This window comes from Melanotaenia boesemani, chromosome 13, assembly GCF_017639745.1.
Source record: "Melanotaenia boesemani isolate fMelBoe1 chromosome 13, fMelBoe1.pri, whole genome shotgun sequence".
In the NCBI taxonomy this organism is placed as follows: domain Eukaryota; kingdom Metazoa; phylum Chordata; class Actinopteri; order Atheriniformes; family Melanotaeniidae; genus Melanotaenia; species Melanotaenia boesemani.
This window is the reverse complement of record NC_055694.1, coordinates 13737341-13752834: the sequence shown is the minus strand read 5'-3', so window position 1 is coordinate 13752834 and position 15494 is coordinate 13737341. Positions and strand designations below refer to the sequence as shown.

The following is a 15494-nucleotide window of genomic DNA, read 5'->3' as shown; positions in this document are numbered from 1 at the left end:
CATTTGTGTCTGTTCTGTGTGAAATGTGATCCACGGGGGATAATTTATCTCGTTAGTACAAAGCAGCTCTGTACTGGGATGCCCCTTGGACTGACCAGTTGAGGTTTTAAAAGAGAGGAGGATGATGGCTAAGGACAGTCCCCATCCGCACTGCTCCATTCCTGTACATTGACATGCATGTGTTTGGACATTAATAAATTATATTTGCTTTTATTGATCGTGTTTGTGGTCTACTGGGATCAGTGCTGGTTTCCATACTTTGGGTGCAGTGGTCTGTCGCTGAAGGAGCTCTGCAGGGCTGAGGCTGATTTGAGTCTCTAAATTCTCATTAGGAGTGAGTGTTAGTCTGATTGAATCTTCGTCTCTGTATCTCTTTAATTGAGATAATGGAACAAATTATCACAAGAAAACAGTGTTAAACAAACATGCAAGCCCGGCCAGTCTCTGCTTCCATACATATACATATAAACTGCTATAAAAGCTCATTTGTAACAACTTTAATCTGACTTTTAAATAACACTCCCTGAGGTTGGAGAGAATTTGCGGTAGATTCATGTTATTTGTTTTTTTGTGATTTTGTATTTTGTGTTGTATGTAATACATGAGCAGGATGTTTACAATAGGTCTAGAGGTGTACAGTAGGTATATGGGTGGAATGATGTGTGTAAAATACGTATGCACTGTTCACGTTAAGTGCATTACTTTGTGCTGTTATGTTGAACTTATGATACTGTGTTGTTGTTGCATTATGAAGGCATTAATGGGCGCAGCATTAAGTCCAAGACAAATTGCCTTACATGAGCAACAAAGTATATTGTATCGTATCGTATCAACAGAAATGCTCCAGCCAGCAGAAAATCAGTATAAACTATGAATTATTCCACATTAGATGATTTTAAATCAGTCTTTCTTTACCTCATTTCCTGTTTTCCAGCTTCCCTAAATGCTTTCTTAAGCTCAGTGTGTTACATGTTAGTTCTTTTTTAACTCCTGACTTCATTCATGAAGACTCGCTCTCCTCGTTTGTCTCTCATCTACCTCTAAACAGTTTCTTATAGCATCCATGAGCTTGAAAACAGCTAAGCCTTCATCTACATTCCTCTAGATGTAATAGTGTCCTCTTTGTAAAGCCAACTGTAAGAATATGCAGCATTTATGGTTGATATTCTTTTTTTTTTGTTTTTTTTACAGTTTTAGTAAATAAACTCAGCACAGATAAAACAGATATAACAAGAAAATATAACAGACAGGGGCATCTTTGGTCAGGCAAGAATTTTATTTATTTATTTATTATTATTTTTTAACTCTGTCCTGTCCAGCATCCTAACATACAGAACGGTGGTCTGTGTGCCATATTTTGCTTGACAGATTTGCTCTATAAAGGGAGACATGTTATATACATAGCTGCCCTTAATATTTTTATTATTTTTATTGTAATCTTATTTTCTTTAGTTTTTATATGTCAGTGCCGAACCTGACAGGGAGATAGAGGAGGAGTGAAAAAAATAAATAAAAAAAAATAAAAATAAAAAAAGGAGGAAGAAAAGGACAGGATGAAAATGTATAAATAACAGTTGTCTAGGCTGCCTAAAACACACCACATAAAAAAGCAATATAAACTACCACAGTACTACATGATACATAAAGAAAATAGGATAATGATGATATGAAAAATTACAGTAGTCATCAAACGTATCGGCAGAGAAACGTACCAACACACAAACATCAGCAACATCTAGTCAGAAGCAGATGAAGAGACGAGCACGTTTGTGAGCATGCATGTGTGAACATGCGTGTGTGGCCATGCAACAAGGAAGAAATGTGTGCTTGCAAGGGGGCCGTGATCACACCGCACCCTGAAGCATCAGTGGGGGACGGGGGGAGCCCGAGGCCCCAAAGGCCCAGCAGGTCCACAGAGCACCAAGCTCAGGACGGCCAAAGCAGACAGAGCAGCTGCCCACTCAGACCAGAGCAGAGGACTGGAGCCCCCCGGCGCGACTGGGCAGGGCACCGGGCAGCACAGGGCGATGGAGGGCAGACACCCCACAGGCTCAAGGGCCAACCATTCCCCCCAGCAGAGCCCTGCCCAGGAACCCAACGGGGCCAGACCGCCCCAGGCAAACCACCGCCGGCCAAGCCAACCCAACACCAAGGATAGACACCCCAGGGACAAGAACATGTGGCTCTTGTCTGCCCACCCACAGCCCATGTGCCCATCCCCCCGAGGCCCTAAATGTATATTGGTGTCTAGGTTGTGATTAAAATCTAGTGGGGCAGGCAGTCGCAATGGGGACCCCCCAGTCAAACCCACCGACTCCACCCGCCCCACAGAGCCCTATGTGTGGTGTGTATGATGTGGGGTGGCAGGGGAGGAGAGAAGCTCGGGGAGGGGCACAGCTGGGAGAGAGAAGAGAGAGAGAAGAAAAAGAAGAGAGAAGGCAAGAAGTTTATCATTCAGGTTCCATACGCAGTGCAATGTAGTAAAATAAAATACATCATGGGTTACATGAAGTAGTTTCCATATGCATGTCTTTGAGTGCTTCATAACTCTCCCAGTGTTCTTCAGCCATTGCTGAGGTCCTTCATAGTACAGATTTCTAAGACCAGAGATTGTTTGTTTTTCCATTGTCTCTGATTTACTCAACCCATTTTAAGATACACAAGAGGAAAAATGGTGAAAATAAGAAAAATAACAACAATAATAACAGTGAAGGTTCAGAAAATTATATCAAAATAGATATATCTGATATTGTATATATACATATACACACACACACACACACACACATATATATATATATATATACACATTATGTAGGATATTACAATATGGACAATATGTACAATATTGATAATGTGATCTTCCATTGTAAAAAAAAAAAAAGGGATTCATCCAGATTAAATTAAACAACTGGCCCCAGGTGTTGGGATCATGTCTGGTCAAACTGAGACAACTTGCCTCTTGATCCAATACCCCACCCTCACAGAGGACAGGTAGAGTACAACGATGCAGCCAGGAACCAAGAAAAAAATGCCCCTCCATTGCCGGCGGGTATGTTGAGCATTTCATAATCATGATAATGAGACTATCAGTTTATAACTTTGTCACACCAATGTGTGAAATAAAGTGTGACCTTAGGCAGGATAGAACTACAGAGGAAGTATTTGTACATATTTTTATAATTAAATCAATATGTTTCATATTTGTATATCTGTATATTGTCATTTTCTAACCATAAATATAGATTATAACACAATTTGTGAGGATTTAAGTATTTCTTTTAGTGTTGTGAGCATTTGTCATGAATTCACATCAGCACCTTGCCAGAAGTCCTTCAATATTTCTAAATTCCAAAAGGAACTGAAAGAAATCCATTCACAGTCAAATCAACTGAAGTTCTCCTTGAGATCTGAACTTTGTTAACCAACAGACTTCCACGACTTTCTTCAGTCACGTCCTCAGGCAGAAACCAGCAGTTTGCCAAGCTCTGCAGACTTATAATTGTGAGACACACACAGGAAAACAGATCTATAAAATGTCATCTCAATTGTTTTGAGTAAAAACACAATTTCACATCGTAAATTCAGTTGTCACGTGTACATATTTTGATCCAACTTTATTTAAAGGACAATTCTAACCAATAAAATGACATTTGAAGTGTTTTATAAACAGTTTGCATGAGCACAAAAAACAAAACAAAACTTTGTTAGATAGAATGTCATATGGGTGGCATTCGCTTTCCTCAATGTGATCTGGGGATGTTTGTGAGGTATTGCTGACTAGTCACTCTTTACCCTTTCCTCAGATCAAGGACATCAGGAGCAAATTTTGTTCTCTAAAAACACCAAAACCCCCAAAAAAATAACAGTCCAAGCCAACTCAATATAGCCTATACTGAATGTTACACTCTATTATTTAATCACTTTTATTGCTTTTTAAAACCTAAAAACCCAAGAGAAAAAAGTAATAAAAAATTAAATGAGATTGAAAAAAAATCTTAAAGGTCTCCAAAAGCTAACTGCATACTTACAAAGTGCTTAGAAATTTAGTTTGATGAAAATGTAAAAAAAAAGCTTATGCAGTTTAAGTATGAAATACAAATAATATATCTACTGCATAAAAAAAAACAAAGAAAAACCAAATTATCATGGTGAGTAAGAAGGCTTAAGAGATAGTAATCTTTCTGCAACACAGTGGGCTGTCAGTCGAGCATCGGCGTCATGGTCCCAACAGTCTGTCAGGATCTCCTTCAGCACAGATCCCTGAGAACAATCAACAATCAATCTAAATGTAGCATTTATTAGTAAATTTGTAAGCTCACAACTGCAAACCAGGCAATAAAAGTGTGTGAAGAGTAAAGCTCTAGTTAATACCTGTGGTAGTAGATGCCAGTATTGAGGTATGGAGGGTCTGTTGTTTTCCTCAGACACATGAAAGATGAGTCTCTCCTGTGTGACATTGGCTTCTAGCTCAAGCTCATAAGGCAACATATGCTGTGGAACAATGCCACCTGCAGATGGAAACATTTCCACAATTCAGTAAAAATGACGTGGATCTTTAATCTGTTGTTTAAAGCATTAGAGATGATGCATAGTGAATAGAAAGTGGTGCTGCAGTACTTTTACAGTCCAAAAGGCTGATGTGCACCAATATGGGACAAACCCTCTGTTACATATTTTGTAGATTCCAAACCTAAGAACCATAATATTAAGCATTAAGCAGAGGGTTAATGCTTAATTAAGCACCAAACAGTTTCCACGCAGACTGATACTGCTTTCTCAGTGACAATAAAAACAAACTCTTGAAAATGACATCTCTATCAAGAGAAACAAGAAGTAACAGTATGTGTTTTAGGGCTAAAGTGGTATTGTGAAAATTTTTTAATATCTAGAAATGTGGCTGAATTTATAAAAAAAAAAAAGAAAAAAAAAAACTACAAAAGCCAGAGTTAAGATGGGTAGATTTGTAAGAGGTGGAGGAAAAAGCTTTTCTTGGCCAGTATTAAACAGTCTGCACACACTTTAATGATATTTGTATATAATATATTGATATTCAGGGTTATGTTTTTAAGATAGTGAACAGTTAAATTAAATTAACCCTACTTAAGTCCAAATAAATGAAAGTGAAAAGTCCCCTGTAAAATTTTCACAAGGGACCTAAATTCCCATCAGTCTTCAGAGAAGGCAGGAGATTTATTAATCCTCTTGTTATGCTTTTATTAGTTATTCATTTATTTGTTTGATTTAGATATGTAAACAGAGTACAAGTTACTCTCTAGCTACTCCTGACCACAAGGTGGCAGAAACGTTCAAGCTAAAGCTAAGTTGCAAAAAGAATACAGAAGTAGTAGAGTTTAGTTATAGAAAAACAGCTGTGAGCTACAATACACTGTACAATGTGCAAATGTTGAAAACAGTTGAAAGAAGATGAAGAATGTCTGTCATTAATCCAGTAGTTACTTCAGTCCTTACATGACTATCAGTCCTGCTTTAAACGACTCTGAACTAGTTGCCAGTTTTTATCTGCTCCAGCTCCAAACAGTATCGATGAGAATACAATCATGAATCCACATGCTAATTTTAGATTAAAGTTTTGTACTTAGGTCATAAATCTTTTTTCTTTTTATTTTACATTAGCAATCAACAGGCTCACAAAGGCTTTCAAATTGACAGCAACAACTTGGGGTCAAAAAAAATACTAGATTAATTTCATTTGTCTGCAAGACAGCAAGTATGTGTTGGGTTGATAGCAGTTTTGGGCTCCTTTAGCATATTGAGGGATACAGCATTAGCATTAAAAAAACATCACTTGACTTTTGCAGTTCTCTTTTTTTCTTGTTCTTTTTTTTTCCCTGGAAGAAGGAGTGATACCTTAATATGAACTAATATGGTTGCTTGGAAGGCTATTTAAAGGTAAATTGAGCTGTGCTTAAGAATACCTGCTTCAACAAGCTGGATCCATGCATAAACATGATCACAACCACTGTGTATGTAAATGATATATTTCATCATCTTAAGTTTTTGGCATAGGAGTGATCAGAAATGCATTAGTAACCAAACTGCAATCTAATGTGACAAAAATGCTGTCCAAATAAACACTGCAAAGACTGAAGAAATTGTATTTGGGCCACAATCTGAGTGCCAATGTATTGCTACTGTCATTCATAATGAAAAAATCATGCAGGCACCACCTTTTAAATACACAGGGGTCGTGTTTGACCAGCCTTGTCTTGGAAGGATTGTACTGAAATGATCGGTTAAAAAAAACAAACAAAAAAAGGATCTATTTCCTCCAATGCCTTGGGTCTTTTGGGGTGAATAAAGAATTTTTTCTGCTGTGTTATAAGTCGGCTGTCATGTCAGTGCTACAGTACTGAGCATCTACCCGGTACAAAAATTTACTTGTGGCAGAAAGATCTAAACCACAACAACAAATAAAAATATGCTCCAAGATAATAGGACAACCTTTACACCCTCTCTATGAAACATCTTATCAGAAGAATCTGAGACCAGTCAAGAAAAAGACATCTGATCCAAATCATGTACTGAACACAGAATATGAGCTTCCACCATCTAGAAGAAGATACCGGGTTCCAAAGTTCAATAAAGTTTTTTTTATAGTTTTTTATACATCAGTCTATTTTAAAACTAAACTTAGAACTTCAAGGAATTGTACTGTTTAAGTATTTTTCTGGGTAAATATCTTGCTGACGTGATGCAAAACAAATTTCAGACATGTGTCAGACAATAAATGTGTTTCGTATCATAATATTTCAGCTCCAGCTTCCCCACGACTCTTACTTTTATAGATAATGGATGGAAATCATGTCATGATCAGGGTTTGTGTCACGTTTTTGGTTTATGTTCTTGGTTTGTGTTCATGGTCATGTTTAGTTCTGTGTTGCTCTTGGTTTTTGCTCATGAGTTCACCTGTTTTGATTAGCTCATGCACTTCACCTGAATGACCTGAATGACCTGTAACCTTTAACTTGAATATTCAGAGCGATCTGAAGTTGCTATATTTGGTTCTAAAAATCTCATAAATCAACATTTAACCCTGTATTAACTTCGTGTCATTGCTGTAGAGCAGAATGTGTCCTTTATGTAATCAATGCGACTTACCCTTGAATAAATCAGAGCAGCGCATCCAGATCTCCCACAATACCAGACTCAAGGCATAGATATCCCCCTGCATGAGGAAGAAGCTGCTGTTGAGGTTTACAGAGCCTTCCAGGATCTCAGGGGGCATGTAGTTCAGCGTGCCAAGCTGATCCTGACCCTGTAGAAATTTTAATTTGTTTGTTTAATGAACTAGATTTATCAATGATGCAGGTCATAAAGTTTTATTACATTTTACTTGCTGCAAAAGGGGCTCATTTTGTAATGGTGTACTGTACATAGTCTTTCCCCTACTGGATTCTCAAATGAAATAGCTTTCCTAAAATATTACCTGATTGTTGTTCCCACCAGAATGTCTCACTGTCATGTTTGTAGGTCCTGAACAAGAATGGAGGATGGTGGAGCATCCAAAATCACACAGAGCACAAGTGCCGTCTGTTTTGACCAGCACATTGTTGCTGCTAAGGTCTCTGTGAGCCACAGGAGGTTTGTATGCATCTGTAAAATGAGACAAACACACGTACAGTGATGTTGATTAGTGAACATCTTATTTGTGTAGTTTAGATTTATAAATGTTATGGACAAAGATGGCCTCAGAAATGATTAGGAATATTTGCCTGCTTGATGTTTATAACAATGCTTATATCACCTGTTTGAACCCTGTTAATTGGTGTTTTCTCAGAATAATGTGTTGAATTTTTGTTGGAATATGCACACATGCATCATGCTCTCTGTGTTAACAGCGCTACAATGTCCACACACATTGTTTAGTGTGTTATTCTGGCCAGTACCATTGCTGTGGAGGTCAGAGTGGAGATAGGAAAGTCCCTGTGATAAGGACTGGCACAACTTCAGTGACTGCATCCAGCTGGTGGTGTGTTTACACAGAAAGGAATGGAGAGAACCCTGAAATTAAAAGGACACTGATAATCCATGTATGAATCATGTGGCTAACTAGACATCAGTATCTATACTGGGACGTGAACACATTAATAATCTCACTCTCAGTGGAAAAAATACTCATTATTTATATCAAAACATGAACTATATAGGACTAATTAACTATTTGACTAATGATCATTTAAATCTGATTTAATTTAATTCTGAATTAAGAGAATTTAAGTAATTTCAACTAATACATGCTATCATTTGTTGGAACCAGGTAGAATTAAATTTTCATATTTTCATAAATTCAATTTTCAAATTTCATGTTTTCAAAATTCATATTGCCCTAAAGTAGAATAAAAAATATTGGCCTTCAATCATCCAGAGAATCAGATCAGAGCTGAAATTACAATTAAATAAGAGATGGAGTTGCATTTCTTGGAGCGTTTTATTATTCACGACTATACTTTTATAATGAAGTGGATTATTTGATAAAAATACTCTTGATTATATTGGATTATAATGTTAAATACTTTCCTTTTCTCACAGGAAAACCCAGGTACTGATTCTAGTCTCAACCCACTCTGTGCAGGAGGTATTTGTGTGATCATTAAAGTTCATTAAAGTTCACTTTCTCCACCCAGCAGTGCTGGGAAAACGCACCCGAGTCAGAGATGGCTGCCTGAACGATGAATGGTGCGATTAAAATTCTCAAAGACAGAGTGACTGTTACACCCATCACGTGGATATCTTCAGATAACAAACAAATAAATACTTGAATGATCAAAATTTAAAAATATCATTACTGCTGGGGTTGTTGTAGCCTAGTTGTTAAGCTCGTGTCTGGAGAATCCGGGTTCAAGTCCCTAGAGTCTCAGTACCATTTGATGTGAAAACGTGTAGAATACAGTGTGATAACTTGTGCCAAAATCCATCACTTTGTTCATTAACTCACCTCTGGCAGACAAGGAAGAGCCTTTTTACACAACAGGTTTTACCTGCTGCTTTTATCCACTTGCTATTTTATTATTCTTACTTATTCTCTCTGCCAAAAATTAGGGCGCGGTTCCATCACGTTGTGATTCACGAGAGCAGACTTGTGACTTGCAGCAGCAGATTCAGAAAGTTGTAATCACTAAGTTGAAGTTGTAAAGCAAAATTTACACGTTCAAAAAATGAATGATTACAAGTAAAAATGGATGATAATCCGTCATCTGTAATTCTATTAGTGTAGTTTGAGCATTTCGGCACATTTACCTTCATACACAACATGGTTGCTACATGTTTCTTTGACTCAGGCATGAATTCTGAATTAAGAGAATTTAAGTAATTTCAACTAATACATGCTATCATTTGTTGGAACCAGGTAGATCCCAAAAATTAAATTTTCATATTTTCATAAATTCAATTTTCAAATTTCATGTTTTCAAAATTCATATTGCCCTAAAGTAGAATAAAAAATATTGGCCTTCAATCATCCAGCGGATCAGATCAGAGCTGAAATTACAATTAAATAAGAGATGGAGTTGCATTTCTTGGAGCGTTTTATTATTCACGACTACACTTTTATAATGAAGTAGATTATTTGATAAAAATACTCTTGATTATATTGGATTATAATGTTAAATACTTTCCTTTTCTCACAGGAAAACCCAGGTACTGATTCTAGTCTCAACCCTCTCTGTGCAGGAGGTATTTGTGTGATCATTAAAGTTCATTAAAGTTCACTTTCTCCACCCAGCAGTGCTGGGAAAACGCACCCGAGTCAGAGATGGCTGCCTGAGCGATGAATGGTGCGATTAAAATTCTCAAAGACAGAGTGACTGTTACACCCATCACGTGGATATCTTCAGATAACAAACAAATTAATACTTGAATGATCAAAATTTAAAAATATCATTACTGCTGGGGTTGTTGTAGCCTAGTTGTTAAGCTCGTGTCTGGAGAATCCGGGTTCAAGTCCCTAGAGTCCCAATACCATTTGATGTGAAAACGTGTAGAATACAGTGTGATAACTTGTGCCAAAATCCATCACTTTGTTCATTAACTCACCTCTGGCAGACAAGGAAGAGCCTGCTTACACAACAGGCTTTACCTGCTGCTTTTATCCACTTGCTATTTTATTATTCTTACTTATTCTCTCTGCCAAAAGTTAGGGCGCGGTTCCATCACGTTGTGATTCACGAGAGCAGACTTGTGACTTGCAGCAGCAGATTCAGAAAGTTGTAATCACTAAGTTGAAGTTGTAAAGCAAAATTTACACGTTCAAAAAATGAATGATTACAAGTAAAAATGGATGATAATCCGTCATCTGTAATTCTATTAGTGTAGTTTGAGCATTTCGGCACATTTACCTTCATACCCAACATGGTTGCTACATGTTTCTTTGACTCAGGCATGGAGGATTTTTGCTAAACGCAAGTAGAAGTTAGAAGCACCTACAATTCATGAGTTAATACTCAAATTTGATATTTTTAAGCTTTAAGGAATATTTTTTACTTACGTATTCAGCATACTCCAGCACAATGAAACAGCTATTATCATCTGGTTTCCTCCCAGTGCCCAGGAAGCGAATAATCCCACTATGTTTCATCTTTAGGAGTTCATAAATATCTTTCTCTGTGGTAAATTTTTGTTTCCAGCCAGCAGTGAACACTTTCACAGCCACCTCAGATCCTTTGTATTTTCCTTGAAAAACACTTGCAAAATGTCCTTGGCTTACAACCTGCAATACATAGAGTCATACATGTTGTCAGGACCTACACAAGTATGAAAATGCAGTTTAAATACATTTGACAGAGGAATTTACCTGCAGGAGTTCAATGCCACTAATGTCATTCTCTGAAGTTTGTGATTGACATGAATGTAACGGTTGAATGTTGTAATCATGGCAGGATGATGGTTGATTCTCCTCTAAAATAACATAATATGACACTTAATAAAAGTAATCCCTACACAACAGTAAAGGCTCTATTCATATAAAACTAGTCTCACAGAATATTCCCTGTAACAAAATAGTAAAAGAGGTAAAAGGGAGTTGTGTGATAGAGATAAAGAGCAAGGTCAGTGAAGCAGAGAAAATGAAAGCATTTCAAGGTTGAGTAAAGACACTATGAGAACTTAAAGTTTAGAAAACATGAAAACTCTTGCTAAAATGTATTGAAATTAAAAATCTAAGATATGAATAGGATCATATTTTTTCTGCTATGAAATAACAACAATACTGTGTGAACTGCTTTTGAGCCAAAAGGCTTATCACACAGACTGGTCGAAAACTATAAACATAGAAAATGACCAAATTGTAAAGTCTTGTTCAGCTCTATCTATTTAATGATGAAGAACAACATTATCATCATTTTTAAAATGATCATTTTAATAGATTTTTCCTATGAGTCATAAAAGTAGAAGAGAACCTGGAGGGTGCAGACTTCTGTCAATGCTAGCTATATCTTGTATTACATAAGAAAATTATTTGGATCATCAGTAAAACTGAATGGGCTCTTACTCTCCTCAGGCTTTACTCGTTAAGTTTTATGGAATCAGTCCGGGGAGAATTTGTATAATGTTATTAAAAGGTAAGCAAACAACTAGAAAACAAACCTCCATCTTGGTTGTCATTATGGATACTTGTCCATGTGATGGCAATAATTATGACGCCAGTGAGAAGCAGAATCACCACAACAGCAGTTTTCATGGTTTTATCTAAAAGAAAGAACATGAAGTGTGTTTAAAGTTAAAAATGAACTGGAGTTGGTTAGCTTGAAGGTGGGTGATGCTTTAAATGGTCTCTTTTGTTTAAAAACAAAAGAAAATGTTCCAGGAACAACTTAGTAGATTACAGCTACCTCATATCAATATACCTGCAAAATAGGAGTCAGTGCTTGGAGACTGTTTTGACTCTGGAGTCCACGTAATGTTGCTGTTACAGAAGTCTGTATTGCACACACAGCTAATGAGGACGTTTTTGCCCAACGATTGCTCTGTGCAGGTTGCATCTGGGCAAGACTTCTGTACAATATTACAAGCTGCAATGAAAGATAAAAATCATCAAAAACTCAGCAGCCCCACTAAGAAACAACTACATCACATATTAAATAATCTACATATAATAAAAAGTAATGCTGCTGTGCTACAAATTTTACAAATCTCACCCAGACCTTAAGCTTTCTTACCAAGGATATCAACCTTTCGCTGGCCATTTTTGATCATGTAAACACCCAAACAGCAGTCTGTGTTTTCACAGAGATGCATGGATCCGCTCACAATGCCAGCATCAATAAATTCATGGTTCCTTTCGTGGGGCACTTGATAAACACATTTTCTCTTTGGAATTGAAGACTGCTGGGAGATGCATGTAAAAAGGCTTTCTAAGAGGAAGAGGAAGACAAACAGTGTGTTACAACAATGTAGATTTATGAGCAAAGACTATGGGTTTAAATTTACCATTCTGTGTGAAAAGATTGATCATATGTGAATAAATGATAAAACTATAAATTTAAAATACATTTCCTACTTATACATGTGCTCAAATTGATCGAGTAGCCTCTTGCTGTAACCTGCAGGTAGGTGGAATTGGACAATCTACCTATGCAAACATGTTTATGTTGGGTTTTTTTTTTTGTTTGTTTTTTTGTTTTTTTTTATGTGAGTGGAGTTAAATTTGAGCAGAATCAGATGATACAACTTCAAATGAATCCACTTGAACAGATAAAGTAATAGAAGAAAAAAGGAGCTGCTGCATTTTCTCTCTTTGTTACTTTGACCGAAGCATTTTATTAACACCTCTGTAATATATATCAGCTTGTAAATAAGAGCAATCCATGTCTCCTTTAAAGCATAAAATGGACCGCAACTGTGAATTAGTTACTTTGCAAATAAAAAAAAATTGCTTAATTTTTCCAACTAATATTTTGAATTTTTTAACAAACATTTCTGTGTCTTTTTCTTTCTTTGTGAAGGACGGGCCATATATGTGGATGTTTGGGAATGTTTTACAGAGCATCATTGCTGAATCAAACAGGAGCCATCTGTCAGGCAGTATTTACGCATTAAACAAAGCCCCACCAACACAATGATGAAAAACTATATAGCATTGTAAATGAATAATGATTAAATCAACAACAGTAAACGCAGAAAAAAGTAACATGAACACATGCACAATAGGCAAGGCAAGGCAAGGCAAGGCAGTTTATTTGTATAGCACATTTCATGTACAGGACAATTCAAAGTGCTTTACATAAAACAAAGACATTACAGATTATTTAATTAGAATTACACAATAGAGATTACACAATAGGAGTTTAAGAAAAGGAAGCAGCTCACCTACAGCCAGAACCAGCTGCCACCACAGCATAATTGTTGGATCTGATGCCTGAAGCAGCCAAGCTGGAAGTATCTTTTCTGGAAATGTGAGGAGTTTCCCACGTTTCCTTACAACACTCCCACAACTGCTCTTGTTGTTTCAAATTCAAATAAATTCAGATACTCTCAGTATTCACATTAGCATCAACATCAAAGTATCACAGAATCCCAATCTGAAAGACATCTGGAGAAATTAGCTGCATTCTTTCACTCCAGGAAGTCAAAGATTTGTTAACGTTTTTTTTTTTTTTTTTTTTTTTTATCCTGGAGCGGTGAATACTTGATAAGGTGTTGTGAAACACAAGGGTAACTGTCCTGAATGTTTCCACTTGAGAATAATCTTTCTTACAGTGAAAGATGGACTTTAATTTGCTCAGAAATGACCTAATCATCCTTTTGGGATAGACAATTTCTTCTCTAAAGCCACAGCTGAAGTTTTTCCTCCTTAGTCTTGTGTTAACACACACCTAAATGCTCCAGACCAGCACGCTGCCAAAACTCCTGCTTTGAAAGATTTCCTAATAATCAGATAATCAAATGCATTTTATAGCCACATTACCACAGTTGTCTCTGTTTATTTTCTGCATCCATTCTGTTTCAACTTTATTTTCAGTTCAACTTGCAATATTTATTTTCATTTTACGTTCTTTTTTCAGACGTGTAAATCTTTGATCCTGAATATTTGTTGGTAATGTCCTCTTGGATGCTTATCTTCAGTCTCTACTGAGAGGTGATGATGATGATAATGCTGTTGCAGGAATAGAGGGAATACATGTATTTTGGGCTGCATCTTGTTCCCTGCTTCGTTTTTTTATTTATTTATTTATTTATTTTTATCTGGGAAGAAAATGAGCTTTGTTAGATGTACAAATAATCAATTCCCATAATGAATATTTTTAAACACAGAAGGGATTACTTAAGAAAGGACATTTAATTTAAACACAAAAGTGGTTACATTTTTATTAGCATTGTATTCTCTGCAAATTTCAAAGTGATTTTGTTTTTCTCTGACGCAGTTTTATGGTTTTTAAATAATTACATAGTTTGGGACAGCTTGTTTGAATAACATCTTTTCATAAATTTTTATTGAATTACTTTTTTTTTAAAACCTCTATCATTGTTTTATTTTCAGATTCATACATGATGTTTTTGACTCTTTTCCAGGTTTCTTCGATTGGCAGGTTTATTTAGCTAAATCCAGGATAACAAAACAACCTAAAACCAAGATTAGGAAAGTGACTTAAATGTGCCGGTTTGACTAGTACGGATTAAGGCCTATAAACCCCGTCTCTGAAACTGCCCCAAGACGTTTTATTTATAGTCACTTGGCCACTTTACTAGTTAAATGCTTGATTCAGTAGCTAATATAAGTAAGTCTGGTTTTCAGATAATTAAATCTGGACTTTTCTTAAACATTTTGCAGAAATAAAAAAGAAAAAACTAAATGTCCTTACACACAAATAACAAAATAAGTGTCAGTTTTATGTCTCAGTGCATTTGAACTCTGCCACTCTGGTTTTATGTAAACATACTTTTTAAATGTCACCAGCTGAAATGTGCACGTACCTGTTGCAGTGTGACTCATCAGATAATCCTCTTCCGCGTGCTTTAATTCTTGTTTGTGAACTAGCTGTTATGTGCCTTGTATCGCACATTGCATGTATAGGACAATTCAAAGTGCCTTACATAAAACATTAAAAGCAGTCCAACGCGGTCTAGACAAAGAATTAAAAAGTACATAAATGAATATGCTTTGGGTATCATTCCAGGTACAGTAAAAGCGCTATATAAATACGGACCATTTACCATAAAAGACATTGCAACAATCATGATAAAATAATGTAAAAATAGCAGGCAATAATTAAAAGCAATCAACGTTTTACCATGCAGATTTAATCCATTGGCGCATGAGAAAAATATTTTTAACCTGGATTTAAAAGTGTCTACATTTGGTGAAAGTTTAATCTTCACTGGCAGTTTGTTCCACTTGTTTGCAGCATAACAGCTAAATGCTTCTTCTCCATGTTTAGTCTGGACTCTGGTCTGGACTAGTTGACCAGAGTCTTTGAATCTAAGAGCTCTGCTAGGTTTATATTCTATGAACACATCACAGATAGATTCTGGGCCTA

At 36.3% G+C, this 15494-nt stretch overlaps 1 protein-coding gene across 1 annotated transcript; it reads right to left on the bottom strand.

Moving 5' to 3' along the window:
* Positions 1-3403: 3403 nt before the first annotated feature.
* On the bottom strand, positions 3404-13640 carry LOC121652403 (bone morphogenetic protein receptor type-2-like). The gene is made up of 11 exons (XM_042005181.1): positions 13327-13640; positions 12177-12371; positions 11865-12029; positions 11605-11706; positions 10814-10917; positions 10508-10729; positions 7911-8025; positions 7451-7617; positions 7123-7279; positions 4375-4511; positions 3404-4263 (listed from the first exon to the last, which is right to left on the bottom strand). The coding sequence occupies exons 1-11, from the start codon at positions 13355-13357 to the stop codon at positions 4147-4149; spliced, it is 1512 nt and encodes a 503-aa protein (XP_041861115.1). The 5' UTR covers positions 13358-13640; the 3' UTR covers positions 3404-4146.
* Positions 13641-15494: the final 1854 nt, after the last annotated feature.